Source organism: Oryctolagus cuniculus, chromosome 6 (genome assembly GCF_964237555.1).
Source record: "Oryctolagus cuniculus chromosome 6, mOryCun1.1, whole genome shotgun sequence".
Lineage (NCBI taxonomy): Eukaryota > Metazoa > Chordata > Mammalia > Lagomorpha > Leporidae > Oryctolagus > Oryctolagus cuniculus.
The window spans coordinates 164,193,678-164,209,369 of NC_091437.1; the positions used below are offsets into that span (position 1 = coordinate 164,193,678).

General features: G+C 53.8%; 1 protein-coding gene across 2 annotated transcripts in view; it reads right to left on the reverse strand.

The window, feature by feature from the left end:
* Positions 1 to 15,692, reverse strand: part of COL22A1 (collagen type XXII alpha 1 chain) — a 261,951-nt gene that overhangs the window by 12,088 nt on the left and 234,171 nt on the right. Inside the window, exons 52-60 of one of the 2 annotated variants that reach the window (XR_011389346.1) lie at positions 15,629 to 15,682; positions 12,693 to 12,737; positions 11,871 to 11,924; positions 10,261 to 10,314; positions 5,127 to 5,180; positions 3,617 to 3,688; positions 2,170 to 2,222; positions 1,705 to 1,740; positions 105 to 149 (exon numbers count right to left, since the gene is read on the reverse strand). Coding sequence is in view for 1 of the 2 variants with exons in the window: in XM_051844068.2 (XP_051700028.2) it covers positions 105 to 149; positions 1,705 to 1,740; positions 3,617 to 3,688; positions 5,127 to 5,180; positions 10,261 to 10,314; positions 11,871 to 11,924; positions 12,693 to 12,737; positions 15,629 to 15,682 (414 nt within the window). In the remaining variant the exon portion in view is untranslated. The remainder of the gene's footprint in view (positions 1 to 104; positions 150 to 1,704; positions 1,741 to 2,169; positions 2,223 to 3,616; positions 3,689 to 5,126; positions 5,181 to 10,260; positions 10,315 to 11,870; positions 11,925 to 12,692; positions 12,738 to 15,628; positions 15,683 to 15,692) is intronic. The other variant, XM_051844068.2, reaches the window with a different exon arrangement.

Here is a 15,692-nt window from a genome sequence, read left to right on the forward strand (position 1 = left end):
CGAGATGCACTGTGTACTGCCTGCCTTGCACAAGCACCGGTTTCAATGTTCCCAGCCACCATGAGGAGTCACATTCGATGTGCTCCACGTACACCCTCACATACCCTTTCTCCTCGGGGTCCTGGGTCTCCCGGCTTCCCTGGGGCACCCTGCAATGAGACCAAGGCAGAGGTCATTCCCCCAGGCCGACCTGCACTGGCATCGCTGCCTTCCTCAGCTCTTTGACACAACCTGTGTGCCTGTGTGCTGAGGACAAGGGATCCTGGAGACGCGGGCTTCCTACAAGCCCCCTTCTGGTTTGTCTGAATGTCGGAAGGATTGGTGCACGTCCTCTTCTCCCCGTGCCTCTGACCACTGCCCACTCTCGACCAAGGGCACCAGGCTATGGTTGGGTCCCTCTGGATGCCTCCACCTCACTCAGGACAAACCCCGTGCACCTTAGCATGCTCAGGGCTCCTGTGAGAATCAGGCTTTGAAAAGCTCTCACCACCTCTGCTGCCCTCGACTCGACTCCGGCCAAAGCAAGTCACTTAAGGGCCCCAACCTCCCAAGCAGACGGCACACAGTTCTGCTTTCTCATGGCCACCATCCTTCCTGTGCCTGTAGCATACTCCTCACTTCTTGAGATAACCAACTGCCCCTGGCCTTAGGACTCTCTCTTCTGGGAAGCCTTCCCTGGCTGGCCAACATTTTGGAAGCCACCTCTCCAGTATCTCCCAGCCCATTTCTTAGAAGTTGCATCAGGACAAGGGAAACGGCTCTGTAGGGCCCACTACTGAGACGCCACCCACCCTCCTGGCCTCTGTTCCACCCTCCCCTCCACCTGGAAGTTTCCTTCCTCCCTCTCTGCCCCAGCCCCTCTCCACCTGTTCTGCAAAGCTTTGGCCTGTCCACAGACATGGTCACTCCCTTGCCAGCTGACACTTCTTCCCCGACATGTGGTGGCAGGATGTGCCTGCTTTCCCCTTGGACTGTGAGCACTTGGAAAGCACGGTCTGTGGACTCCCCGCTTCCCACTGTGCCCCCATGCTGCTCTGCATGGGGCAGGTGTTCAAAAGACAGCACTACAGGGCTTAACACTGGGGGAGCAAGTCCAGCCCAGGAGCTCATGTCCTCTCTCCTGGATGGACGAGCCTATGTTCACTCATGAGATGGAACAACTCCGGAGCTCTGTGGACTTGGCCGAGGCTGTCCTCTGGCCCCAGAAACATACGTTGGCCCCTTCACACGGGTCAGAAAAGGGAAGACCTCGGAGGCTACTGTGCCTGGGCTTTATTCTCTATGCAGTGGAGAATCTGAGCAAATTTTAGCAGGCAGCAGCCCAACCACAACATGTGGGGTCGATGCACCCTGGGTCCAGTGAGCAGGAGGACGCAGTGACCATCCAGTGAGTGAGTGATACGCCCAGTGGGTGCGAAGTCAGAGTGGACAGGGCTTGTTGATGGACTGGTGCTGAAGAAACGCATCCACACAGCACCCCTGCACTGGCTGCATAACTTGTAGGGCTCTTCGCAAAATGAAAATGTGGGCTCCTCGCTTACAAGGCATTAAATATTTCAGGACAACAAAGGCAGAGCAATGAGCAAATGTAAAGGCTGTCCAAGTCCAGGGCCCCAAGAGACTGCACAGGTTTCCCATCCATGAAGACGGCCTCACAGCTCTCACAGGAAGGGCTGGTGTGGGGAGAGAAGCTGTGATACTTGCCTCCTTGCCTGGAACTCCTTTCTCTCCCGCCTCTCCCTGTGAACAGAAGAGAACTCATTGGCTCTGCAGCAGCTGCACACTGTAAGTAGCTGAACCACACTCACAGGCGACATCCTCACTCAAGCCATGGACCAGCCCAGACAGCAATGGACCGGCCAGCTGACCCCGGGCATTCCAAGCATGGCGCTCTCACCAGCCGCACAGAGGTGGGCACAGAATGGTCAGAGTGGAAAAGGGAAGCACGGGTTCTGGTCTCTGTGCCAGCGGGCTAGGTGTGATGACGTGGATTTTACAACGTGGCCATCTGGGGTAGGGAGGCCTCTGAGACGCAGGCTTGTGGTGTATGGAATAAGACCCCAGTGAGACACTGGGTTCTAAGGACAAACTGTGATTCCTCCCCCTCTTGGCTCTCACTCTCCATCTTGGACAACATCCTCACAATCTCTTTCCTTAAGCTCTGTGTACCTCAGTTTCTTTATCTGTAAGATGGGAGTAACAGTCTGCTTCCTAGCGGTGCCCTGAGATTTAAACACATTAGCATTTGTAAAGTGCTCAGAATGGCAAGGGGCATGTAGCAGGGCGGGATGACCCTGCTGCTCTTATCAAGCTGAGGAGCAACCCTGGCAATGCCTTGAGATGAACGGATGCCTGGCTGCTCGGTGGCAGCCACAGGGTTAACCATGGGGTGCAGAAGGGGACTTTGGCTTTTTTAAAACAAATCACTTATTTGAGAGGTAGAGAAACAGGACAGCTATACAAAGAAAGAAAGGGGTATCTCCCATCTAATGCTTTACTCCAAATGCTTAAAACCACCCCGGGCTAGAGGCTGAAGCCAGGAACCAGGAACTCAATCCTAGTCTTCAATATGAGTGACAGGGACCCAAGTACCTGAACCATCATCTCCTGCCCTTCCAGGAAGCTAGAGTCAGACCCAGAGACTCTGGTGTGGGGTGTGGGCATCTGAACTGCTGAGCCAAGTACCTGCCCCAAGACTTTGGCCTTTATAGGGGAGCAACCGAGTGCATACACCCAAGCAAAGACGGCTGGAGAGAGTCGTGCAGGGCTAGGGCAGCACGTTAGAGTAGTGAGGAAGGGGCTACCGCCTGGTGTGGGATGCCCTTGGCTGGCAGTGGAGGTACCCGGAGGGGTCAGAATTCCACTGGCAGGGGCCAGATGGGAACAAGGGTGAGCTCTTCTCCCTGGGGGGTTACAGACGGCCCTCGTTCGTGGGTCAACAGTCGAAGGTGTGCGCTGGATCGTGCAGAAGAAGTGTCTGAATCCCTCCGCATCCGTCTACTCCCCGTCCAGCACAGCTCTCCCCAGGGCTTCTCTCTGCCTCAAGTCTTCAAGCCAGGAGACCCAGACTCGGGTACCAGCTGGAGGGCAAATTTCCCAGGTGGCCTCGAATAGACCACCTTCAGGTTCCCACCATATAGCCCAGACATGCTTGCCTTTAAAGCGATTGCCAAGGGCCCTTGGAGACCTAGGATCCTCGTTACTACCATCCCACCACAAACACCATCACAATCAATCGGGTCCGCTGGCACCTGCCATGGGCCGGCACCACTGTGCCTCCCTTTATCTGAACTGTCTCACTGAGGCCTCCGAGGCACATCCTGCTGTTATCCCTGAGTAAGGAGGCAGCCAAGGCACAGAGAGGTTACAGACTTTGCTAAGGCCTCATGGCTGGGGCTGCGCATCTCACACAGGTGCAACCTCTGAGCCTCCCTCTGTGTCCTAAATCATGATGCACTTCAACCCCACACCAGATCATTATCTCCCACACCACTGGACCCGAGGACACGGGAGGTGGCAGAGGAGGTGCCGCATGTGCAAGCTACACCTGGGGCCAGACCTCGTGTTCCCCCATCCCACCCCCTGCCCCCTGCCCCAGCCCTGTTGTTCTCCTTACTGGAGGCCCACGGGGACCCAGGAAGCCAGGAAGGCCCGGGCTTCCGTTTTCTCCTTTGCTTCCTTTCTGGCCCTGTGAAGGGAAAACAGGGAATTAGTCTGTCAAGTGTCAACAGGCAGATTCAGAACTCTGTGACCACTCTGAGCTCCAGAGGCCCGAGATGGTCACAGAACAGAGGAGCACAGACCCCTCTCCCATCAGGGAGAGGAATGACCCGACAGCACTGCTGTGGGCAAGGGAGGAAGACTGGCCGTGTCCTGAGCCTCAACAAGTTATGAAAAATGCATATTATGAAAAAACTAGTGGATTTTAAAGTTTTGTACCAAAATAAACTTACCTTTTAACTCTGTTTTCTACAAACTATGGTTCCTTCAAAACTGAGATGGGCACTTCCTCCCCCAAGGCTGCCAAGGCTCATGCTGGGTAGGGTCACTCTTTGGGAATCTTCCTGGGAAGCCACCATGGGCGGGCCAGTGGTGTACTGAGTACTGGATGCAGCTTCATGGATCAATCCCACCCCACCTGCTCTGTCTCACCAGCAGCTACACCCATATCATGGCTCTTTGGATAGTGAGGTCCTTAAGACAGAGGGAAATGGTCTCCATGAGGATAACCAAGGGCCCTTGTCCCTGGAACTTCGATTTTCCCAACTGGGGTGAGCTGGCCACCTTGCTTTTCCCAATGCCAAGTTCACCGACCAGAATGGGTAGGCCCAGTGCAATTGTGGCGAACTCAGCACCCCTTGCAGACGGCCTTCTGAAAAGGACCACACTCCTAGCAACTGGAATGATGAGAAGTCTGGGCTGTGGGATGCAGATTAGTGGCCAGGCTTTGCCCCGTTCAACCCTGGAACTCAAAAGAGTCCTCTTCCTCACCGCATCTGCTATCAGCCAAGCCTGAACCCCAAACCCCCAATCCTCTCTCCAGTGACCAGGGCACTGCTGCCATCATAGCACCCCCTTCTGTCACTGACCACTGATGCTGCTTGCTGTCCTCACCCCTGACCCCACGTCTGTCTCTGGTTTCACACCCGGCCTGTCATCTCAGGTGGGCACGGCTGCTCTGCCTGACCCTGTCCTCCCACCCTGCAACACGTCCGACTCCTACTGTGCAGCCTTCGGAGGGGACTTCAGAAAGTTCATGGAAACTGGAATTAAAAGAATGAGCTTTCCTTGGTGCAAAATGTTTTCATAATATTTGAAAATGAATTTGTGAAAAAGTACAATTTCAACATTGGTGTTGTACTAAAATAAGCCCATGCTTTTATTTTTCCATGAACTTTTTGAAGTAGCCTGGTATTACAGGTTTGTTTCAGCTCTGACAGAAAAGAGTGCCCAGGGCATAACGAGTGCTTTAAGCCTTGGCGGGAGGTGGCTCCCTGGATCCTCTTGCCTTCCGCCCATTTATCCCACTCAATACCTCCAGGGACAGACCAGACAGCTTGTGCTGCCAGCCTCCGTGCTCGGCCTGGGCCTGCCCTGATGACATCACCACAGCCCCGGGCACTTACAGGGCTTCCTGGAGGGCCGGGGTCTCCTGGAGAGCCAGGTGATCCATTCTTACCCTGGAGGAGGAAACAGAAATGGGAATTCAGCCAGGACTCCTTGCAGGGCACTGCAGGGTGGGACTCCCTGCCGGGGCACTGCAGGGCGGGACTCCCTGTCATGGCACTGCAGGGCAGGACTCCCTGCCGGGGCACTGCAGGGCGGGACTCCCTGTCATGGCACTGCAGGGCAGGACTCCCTGTCGGGGCACTGCAGGGCAGGACTCCCTGTCGGGGCACTGCAGGGCAGGACTCCTTGCAGGGCACTGCAGGGCAGGAGAGCGGAACAAGGAGCTTCCCGGCCGTGGCAGGCCTGGCATCACGCAGAGTCTGTTGCTCATGCCAGTGTGACGTTGGGCAAACCACTGCATCTCAGGATGTTTCTCAACTTGTAGAAGGCACTTGTAATACTTGATCGTAATAGTATTCATAACATTGTTAGGGAATTAAATGAGTCCACAGCCATAAAAATGCCTGGACCAGGGACTGGTTTCCATAACACAGTAGGCAATCATGACTACATTCATTCATTCATCCATTCATTCATTCACTCACCTTTCAACTCCAGTGCTGGGTGAGGGAACAAGCATCTAACATAACCCAACCTACACCGATGGCTCAGTCATGGCTGCCTTCTCGGCTTGGGAAGCAAGTCCCCTGCTTCTCTCCCTGTGCCCCCTCACTAGGGGCACTGCCACTTCCCTGTGTAGTAAATGAGATCGCTGAGGCACAGAGAAGCAAAGCAGCCTGGGCAGAGCTAGAGTTACAGAGAAGTTCCGTTCACTCCCAATTCCGGGGTTGACGCTCCTGATCCTAACGCTCTCTGAGTGTTTTCTGTTCATTCATAGTTTTAAGATTTACTTATTTACTTGAAAGTCAGAGTTACACAGAGAGAAGGAGAGGCAAAGAGAGAGAGAGAGGTCCTCCATCTGCTGGTTTACTCCCCAGATGGCTGCAACAGCTGGAGCTGCCCCGATCTGAAGCCAGGAGCTGCTTCTGGGTCTCCCACAAGAGTGCAGGGGCCCAAGGACTTGGACCGTCTTCTACTGCTTTCCCAAGCCATAGCAGAGAGCTTGATCAGAAGTGGAGCAGCCAGGATTCAAACCAGCGCCCATATGGGATGCCAGCACTGCAGGCGGTGGCTTTACCCACTATGCCACAGAGCAGGCCCCATCCATAGTTCTGACAATTGCATTTACCCAGTAAGATCCTTGAAGTAATAATCAGAAAACTTCGAGATGCACCTAACGTACTGCCTTTCAGGATCAGTCTGATTCCTACTGAGCCTAAAATTCACATGACACTTCCCCAGGATGAGCCCCCATGTTCCCATGGGTACTGAGCCTTCACCGGAATCTTTCCTGCCAAGAGTAACCTAAAGGCAGGGCCCGTGCCTTGCTCTTCTCTTCACATCCCCGGCATCCAGGCACACGGGGGCTCTCGTCTCCTCTGGATGCTCTGGCGTATCCTCGGCCCTCTGCATTCACCCTGCCCGATCTGTGGAGTGTGTGGAGCGCCGGCTCCGGTCAGGAGTAGCTGAGCAAGATCGGAGCTTCCTGCCCCTTGTTGAAGGGTGTCTCCTGCATTTAATCCCTCACTGCTCTCATGACACGCAAGCATCAGCAGCATTTTTTAAATGAGGAAGCTGAAATGGAGCAATGCCAAATAAGCAACCTGCCTGAGAGGAGGGAGGTGGGAGAGCCAAGACCTGAACTTACACAGCACTCAGCCCACCCTCTCCTGCTCTGCCCCTCACCAAGGACGTGACTAGGGGTGAGTAACTTAAAAAAAAAAGGCTGTCTGGCACCTACAAAGTGCCTGTGTGACCGCAGGTGATTCCTGGGGCCTCATCTCGCCAGATCCTCCCGGGAGCCGTGCAGGGTACATGTCTTTATCCATGTCACAGAAGAGGAAACGGGTGCACAGAGCATGCAGGACCAGCCTGGGGCTGTGGGACAACCAAGGGCTGCATGGGAGCAGTGCGCTGGTCTTCGTCAACCGCCTCCCATGTTCAGCCTTGCAGGGAGTACTGCTTCGCTCCGCCCACCCACCCATCTGTGTCCCTCTAAAAATACACACTTGGGCACATCCCTATGGAAATCGCATCTCTCCTCCTCCTCTGCTCCTGTATTTGTAGGGAGCAGAGAGGCCAGGACACAGTGGCACATGGCACCAAAACAGACTGGCAGGCGCAGCAGGTGGGCGGCTCAGGCCACTACTGAGGCTGGGACCCGGTGCCTTCCCCGGCCATGGAGCTGCTCTTCCTGCCCCAATCTTCGAGCCCTTTGGTTTCTGTGTGGCTCAGGTACACAGACCACAGCCCCCTGCCCAACTGGACAGAGCTCCGTAGCCCTAAGCTGCTTGTTTCCAGATGGCCTTCTTGGCAAGGAAATCTGACACACACAGGCCCAGGGCAGGTGCTTTAGCTGCAGACTCGAGCCAGCCCACTAGAGTCCAAGCCCAGCTCTGCTACTTCCTTGCTGTGTGGTTCCATGTCTCCTCTGGAAATACACACAACCCCAGCACCTGGCTCTCAGGATTTGGAGAGAACACAATGTATCAGTTATACAAATGCACCCAATAGTCCCCAACTGTTTGAGCCCACCGGCTATGAGAGGATCTCCACATTCACTATTCCTACCTCTGTGTGACTGTTGATTTTGAAAATGTATTTAAATTTTTAAAACTGTTCGAGAGGCAGAGGGAAAGGGTGAGCTTCCATCTACTGATTTACTCCCCAAATGCCTATAGTGGCCCACACTGGGCAGGGCAGGAGATGGAAACTCAATGCAGGTCTCCCACATGGGTGGCAGGAGCGGAGACATGATATAAAATCTGGGTACTCCGTTCTGGGATTTGAACTTCTCACTGGGCACCTTAACCTCTAGGCAAATGCCCACCCTCTTCTATTTTTAATTGACATTGTAATTACATTGTACATGCTATTGCACATATTGATGGGTACAGTACTGTGTCATTTCAATAACCGTGTAGTGATTAGATCGGGCTAATCAATATATCTATCACTGCAGGCATTTCCCATTTCTTTGTGTTGAGAACATTCAAAAACCTCCCTGCTAGCTAATTTGAAATAGACAATTAAGTGTTGTCAGCCACTGTTCTCCTACTGTGCTACCAACTGTATCCTTCCACCTGCTAACCAGGAGAGGTGAAGAAACTCCCCCAGCTCCCAGGATGGCTGAGGACAGTCAGGCACCAAAGCCACAGGGCTTACTCCAGGGTGGGTTGTCCAAGCCCCACAGCAGAGCAGGAGGGCCCAGCCCCTGCCACTCTACACAGGGTCCCCCACCTCTCGGCACCAATCCTTTCTTAGTTGATGTTTTAGACACTTTATGCTAATCACTGGGTGATTCTAACACTGCTGTCAAACCATACACATACGTTCGTGTCAGTGTACCATGAGCGGCACCTTTCAACACCCTAAGAACCAGCTCCTGCACCCCCTGAGAAGGCCGGCCCCAGGAAGCCTAGCCTGGGTGTTAGTGCACTTGAGTGGTAGGGGTGGGGCAGTTTTATGGGGATAATGTGGCTTCACCTGATGAGGTTGAAAAGGTGTGGCATTCAATTCATGTGGCCTGCCTCCACAGGGCACATGGCAGTGCCCAGTGTGGGCTGGCAAACGCCTTATGTAGGGTCCCAGTGTCCTGGGTTCGAATCCCTCCTACAACTCTTACTGGCTGTGTAGCCTTGACTTGTGAGGACAATGTATCTAGGGCTTATGCACCTGTTTGTTCTACTACTCATTCAGAAAAAAATAGACACAAGCATATACAAAACCATACCAGATATGCCAGTTGCAACTGGTAAAGTGCTGAATAAAAGTATCTATTCTGTTTATAGCCTTGCAGGTGTTCTGGAACATTCTAAAAGGTGCATAAAATGTTAACAGTGATACGCTCTGCAGTGTGGGATGGGGTGGTGGTGAGGAGGAAATTTTTCTTACGATGTTGTACATTCAGTTCTGTGTGGCCCCTTCTACCACCAGTGTGGACCACGTTCAGGATGCTAGACACAGCAGCCTCTCAGTGGGCTCTGGGATTAAACCAGGCCACACCTGCTTTCCCCTACGCTCAAGGCACCCAAATGCCTATCGTCCACCTCTCTCGGGCTGCTCTTAGAAGGAGTTTCCTAGGTGCATGAACAGTCAAGGATAATATCCAGAATATTTGTCAACTACACAGAGTGTCAGGAGTTGACTTGTGTCCCCTTCAATATCCATACATTGAAATCGTAATGTGCATTGCCACAGACTGGGATCTTATTGGCTGTTTCCCTGCTAATGCATGTGAAAAAGCAGAGGAAGATGACCCAAGTGCTTGGGTCCCTGCCTCCCATGTAGGGAGACCTGATGGAGTTCCTGGCTCCTGGCTTTGGCTTGGCCTAGCCCCTGCCATTGTGGCCATCTGGGGAGTGAACCAGCAGATGAAAGATTCTCCTTCTCTCTCTCTCCACCCCCACACACCCCTTTCAAATAAATGACTTAAACAAAGAATGGGACCTTATTTGGAAATGGGGTCTTTATAGATGCAATCAGCTAAGATGAGCTCATACAGCAGCAGGGTGGGCCCTAACCCAACAAAGCTGGTGTCCTTATTACAAGGGGTGGGACACTTAGGGACAGAAATGAACCCAGGGAGACACCATGTGCAGGTGAAGGCAGATACAGGCCAAGGCTGGCCTGCAGCCCCGGGAGCTGGGGAGCACACAGGGCAGTCTCCCTGGCAGCCTCAGAAGGCAGCAGCTCTGCTGACAGCTTCATCCACACTCCTGCCATTCAGGCCACTTCATCTCTGGCTGTTGTCTCAGTGGCCCTGGGACACTGCTGCACAGAGCCAGGACCAGCCCTTTGCATGGCCCAAAGCCAGAGCAGGCCCCACGAGGAGGTCCTCCAGGCCCTGCTGGGTGACAATGTCTAGATTGCAAGTGGATGGCCCCAGGGGACAGCCTGGCAGTGGTGGCCCTTTGCTGACCAGGAGGACAAAGTGCCATTCTTTAACAATGCAGATGGCTGAGCCAGGCAGACCAACCCCGCATCACCGTGGAAAAAGCCCCAGAGAATCAGTCTCTGAGCAAAACTCACCGGTAGGCCTCTCAGTCCTTGGGGACCCTGTGGCCCAATGGGTCCAGTATCACCCTGGAACAGACAGAGAGGGGCAGTGTGATAACACGGTCATGGGCACAGCTTCTAACATGTACCAAATTTCACCACATGACCCGAGAGAGAGGAAAATGGACCGTAAAACTTTCAAAGTGAATTGTCAGCTGTCCTGAATCCAGGCAAACTCCTTTCGGGAGCTGAGGAAGTTCCCGGAAGCTCTGGTTTTGCACCCCTGCATTTATTTGCTGGCTTATGCACATTCTGCCCAGATTCGCAGGGACCCCTGGCAGCTCCATGTGGAACCGAGAGAAGCGACCAGAGAAGAGACGCGCTCTTGAAGAGAGATGCTTCTTCCGACTCTCTGGCCAGTACCCCGGAGCTGCTCTGGCCTGAGTCGTCACGTGCCACAGTGCACAGCACCCTCCAGTTTGCACAGTGGTGGCACAGTCTTTCTGGAACGCTCACGGAATAGGTTGGGCCTGACCATGGAATGGGTGAACAAACAGAAGCTGGGACGTGCTCCGACAACAAGTGGGCTGGAAAACATGCTCAAAAATGGATTTTTAAAATGAAAAGCATCAGAAGGCAGAGAAGGTGGGCAAGAGAGCATCGTCCATCATCCTGCATCCAGGCTGGACGCTGGCTGCTGGGGAGCTGACTCAGCCCCACTCTGCCGGGGGGCTCCTGACATCACAAAGTGGAGTGAGGGCAGCAGGCTCCACCAGGATCTTCACACTGCCCTTCAGCAGCGGGAGGGGTCTTTGGGGCTATGCTGGGGATGGGCTCTGCATTTAGCCGTGGGGACAGGGGGATGCTCCACACTCAGGATTGGTTTCTAAAACAGAATCAATGCTAAAAAGACACATGTGGATGAGACAGGATTTCTCTCGTGATCCCTCCCAGCAGGGAGAGCAGATCCTGCAAAAGCCAATGTGCTCTGGCTGTATCAAGAGTCACCAGGGAGAAGCCCACCTCGCAAGTGTCCAGCAGGCCACTCCTGACAGATGCAAAGACTGGGCAGAGGGCCATGTGGGACCTCAGGCCCCAGTGCCCAAGTTGCAGACCAGGAGCACACACCCAGGAGGCCAAGCTGCAGCCTCACATGATGGGCAGCCCTGCAGGACACCACTCCAAGCTGGTTCTCCAGGAGCCGGCACATCTGGGAGATTGACTCCCTGTGTGACCACGTGCAAGTTCTTAACATCTCTGGATCTGCACAGTAGGGCTAAAAACTCTACTTGCCCCATCTAGATCCCAAGACAAACAAGAGCAGAAGCTGTAGGAACTGTATGAAGTGCAATGTCACGCAGCGGGGGTGGCGGTGGGTGCCTGATTGATTTCGGCACTGAGAAGGTGGAGAAATGACCCAGGAGGGACACTGGCCTCTCAAGTCTGCTAAGGGCCGATCCCAGCAAATCATGGTTGAGCTAGAAAAGCCTCCTGACCACTGCAGGGTCCAGAAGCTGACCCCAGGCATTCTGTGCTGTCCCTGTGTGTGCTCCTCTCGGTGTTGCCACCAACCCCTATGGTACAGTTTCTGGGTGAATCCCGAGACCCCAAAGTCTACCCAGGCCCCAGGCTCCCACACTTACATCTTTTCCTGGTAGCCCCTCCTGGCCAGGGGGTCCCATGGCACCAGGCTCGCCCTGCAAACAGAAAGCTGCTGTTAGGAGAGGGGCTGCCTTGGCCACGGAGGCACCTGGGGGTCTGGGCACTGGAGGGATCCAGGGTACCACCCAGCAGAAAGCAACCCCCATAGGGCAGAGCAGCCTCTGCCACGGGGCCCTGGCTGGCTCTGAGCTGGGGTCCGTGTGCACTCAAGGCATCTCTGGGCCATGCTGTGCCTGTGTGGGCAGCGCAGGCAGGAAAGAACAGCAGCCAAGTGTCGGGCCAACCACTCCACCTCCTTATCCACAGGGCCCTGGGTCTTTTCCACACCTCAGCCATGTCCTGGTTGTCTAGAACATACATTGTGCTGAGCCATTCACCCCTGAGGTCAAGTCAAGCGGTTAGAAAATGGGCCCCAGTGTTTTCCATCTGGGTTAAAGCTGATGCCTTCCACTTACAAATGCAAGGACCTGGAGAAAAGTTCTCACATCCTCTGGCTTCCCCTCTGTGAAATCAGCCTAACAGTAGTCCTGGCCTCCCAGGGCCTGGCACAGCTGATGGGGACATTAGAGTCCACACTGATTTGGCCAACAATTAGACCAATTAGACATCGATGTCTAGCCTCCTGAGAAGCTACCTAGAGGAACTGGAGTGTGACTGGGGCTGATGGTGCCATCTATGCCTGTGTGTTCACTGTCCCCTCTCGGGTAACAAAAACTGCCCCACCTGTGGCCCTGGGAGTCCTCTGTCTAGCAAGCATAGGCTGAATCACCAGGGTTGACCTCCAAGGCCAGATGTGCACTTACCCTGGGACCAGGTGCACCCGAATCGCCCGTGTGTCCCTTGAAGCCCTGGAGGAAGAGGATGAAGTCAGTGCATTGCACAGCAGGCCAGGGCTCAGGGGAAGGGGGTCCTGCTGCATCCCCCACCCCAACCCATACACTGATTGCTTGATGACTCCTGGCTTTGCTGTGTTTGCTGCCAGCCACAGCAAGCTGAGCCTGACTCTGCCAGGCACATATGGGAAGAAAGGTGATAACGGTAGGAGCAGACACTTTGTGGTTGTGCTGCGTCTACCACATGTGCTCTCAGCTCAATGTCACGAAGCCCCACTTTACAGACAGAACTTTGGGGCTCAGGCCGTTCACACAGGAGGTAAATGGCAGAGCCACGGTTTGGACACAGCTGGCTGAACAGCACAGTGCCATCTCCTGTCCACCATCACGCTCAAGCCTGGGAGGCAGCAGTTTGTCTTCAAACAGCCCCTGGGGACCAAGACCAACTGTCACCTGGCTGGCTCCTCCAAGTTCTTCCCCAGCCTTGTGACCCAACTTGCTTTCCTGAGCTCAGAAAGTAAATAAAGACTCTACTGGGAGAGTAACAGCCTGTGCCAATCTGCTGGACGAACACAGCAGCCCAAGGGGCTCTCCCAGGTCCGTGGTATTGCTGCTTGGGTGGCTTCTCCCAGCATGGCCTCGCCCGGCCTCTAAGGGGAGGCTGGAGGCCCAGCACCACAGTGCCGGAACAGCAGCGTGGTGCAGGGAACAAGGGAGTCGGGAGCCTGGGCCAGGGAGGCTTCAGACCCCAGCCAGGCCCAAGGCTGTGAATTCGTCCATCTCTGCTCTTCTCTCTTAGCCCTGTGGCTTGTAACTGGGGTATACTTTCCTGGCTTGTAGGGAGGGGTCAGCAGGGAGCAGGCCTGGGAGTGACATGGGAGGGTGAGGACGAGGCCGTCTCAGACTTAGATCCAGATGCAACCTCCGCTGCAGGCAGCTCTTTGGCCCTGGAGGGTCAGCATCCTCATCGGCACAATGAGGAGGATGAGATGCCCAGGTGCACAGCGGGGCAGCGTCCATCGCTGGGCAGGGGCTTCAGACGCCCTCACGTCTGCGGGAACTGGGCTGAGCCAGGGCTGCCGTGTCTGAGCTGTGGATCCTTGGTGCCTTACTCCTTGCCTTCCACACTGGTCTGTGAGAGTTTACCCCACCCACTTCTGCATGGCTGCAGCCAGGACTGAGTGAGAGGGGCACAGCACCATCCAGCCGCTCACAGCAGGCCTGATCCATGTCCCTGGAGAGGGCTGGGTACTCCCTGCATCCCAGCATCGTCCTCCAGGGCACCATTATCCCAGGTCCAGCCAGCCCTGAGGCAGGGGCCCTGGTGGGCTCCCCTCCCTAGTACTCATAACAAAAGTGCCCACTGAGTGCCCCAGGCTCTGGGCAGAAGTTCTGGGCGCTGTGTCACCTGTTCAGGACAGACGCCAGCCCTCAGGTGTAGGAGCTATTGTGACCTCCATCTCACAGAAGAAGCAGAGAGGTTTTCTTTGGAGTCGAGGCCATTCTTGGAAGCTTTGCTCTGACTCATGGGATGCCAGCCAGGGCGACTGTGTCATCATTTTCCATTTGGGTCTCTAACCTTCATACCTTCCTGCCAATCCAATCCCAGGTCCAGAGAAGGGCCCTGCCCCCAAGCAGGTACCAGCAAATGGGTCTCTTCGGCTGAAAGGGATGCCTTCTCTCTCCAGTAAACCAGGAACAGTATTCTAAAAGTGGTTCATGGGAGCTGTGCTTGGTACAACAGTTAGGATGCCAGCATCCCATCGCAGAGTATCTAGGTCACGTCCTGGCTCCACACCTGATTCCAGCTTCCTGCTAATGTATCCTGAGAGGTAGCAGATGATGTACCTGGATCCCTGCCACCCACGTGGGAGACGTGAATTAAGCTCCTGGTTCCTGGTGTTGGCTTTGGGCTGCCCCAGCTGTAGCTATTGTGGGCATTTCAGGGGGTGGCCTCAGTGGGTGACAGCTCCGTCTCTCCTCTTTCTCTCCCCACCTTTCAAATAAGTTTTCAAAATCGATCACTAATTCTATGCTTTACTTCCTATGGAGGGTAATATTTTGCATTCTCAGGTTTTTTTCTCGTGCTGTTAGGTAAAATGCAAGGGAATTTAGGTAAAAACAAAATTGATTTTTGTGTTTTATATCCTCCTCTTGAACATGAGTTATTGATTTTTCTTAAAGAAAAATGACATTAAGGAAATAGAACTAGCATTTTCATCAGCTACCTCCTGCCAGATAATCGGATTTTCATGAAACATCTATTATTTTCCAAAAAAACAATATAAGGAATTATATAAACACTTGTGAAATTACAAAGAAGTAGAACATTTAGCAAGAAACAATAATAATCTGAAAAGACAGAGTTCATTTTTACAGAAAAGGGCATTTGTGTATGTCTATAACACCTAGAAACATTTAACTATATAGATGCTAGAATTTATATATAAGAAAACACTAGAAAAATATGGCAGAATATTGCAGCTTTGCCTCTGTAGAACGAGGAGCAACTGTTTTCTTCTTTATACCATGTGATTCTCCCTTTATTATTACTGCCATCATTGTTATGCAATAAAAATGGTTTACTCTTACAACTGGGGGAAAAAAACTTCAGCTCTGAAAAATGTGCAAAAGTAAAATGAATTCTCAACTCTGGATGCTCTTATTCTCTCATTGCAATCATAACACACGGGGCAAGAACAAGGAACACTCGGAGCTCGGAGCAATGTCTGAGCTTGGGAAGGCATGCGGTTCAGCCGTGGCACGGGACAAAGTGGATTCCACAGAAGCAGCCCTGGAGGACAGGGGCTCCCAGCACCCCTGGGCCAGGCAGTGCCAGGCAACTCCGCCCCCACAGCATGATCCTGGTGGCCCTGGTGCGTGGACGACACGGGTTCTGCACTTACAGGCGGCCCTCGGGCACCCTCTGGTCCTGGCAGACCCGGCTCTCCAGCTTTGCCCTGCGAGTAA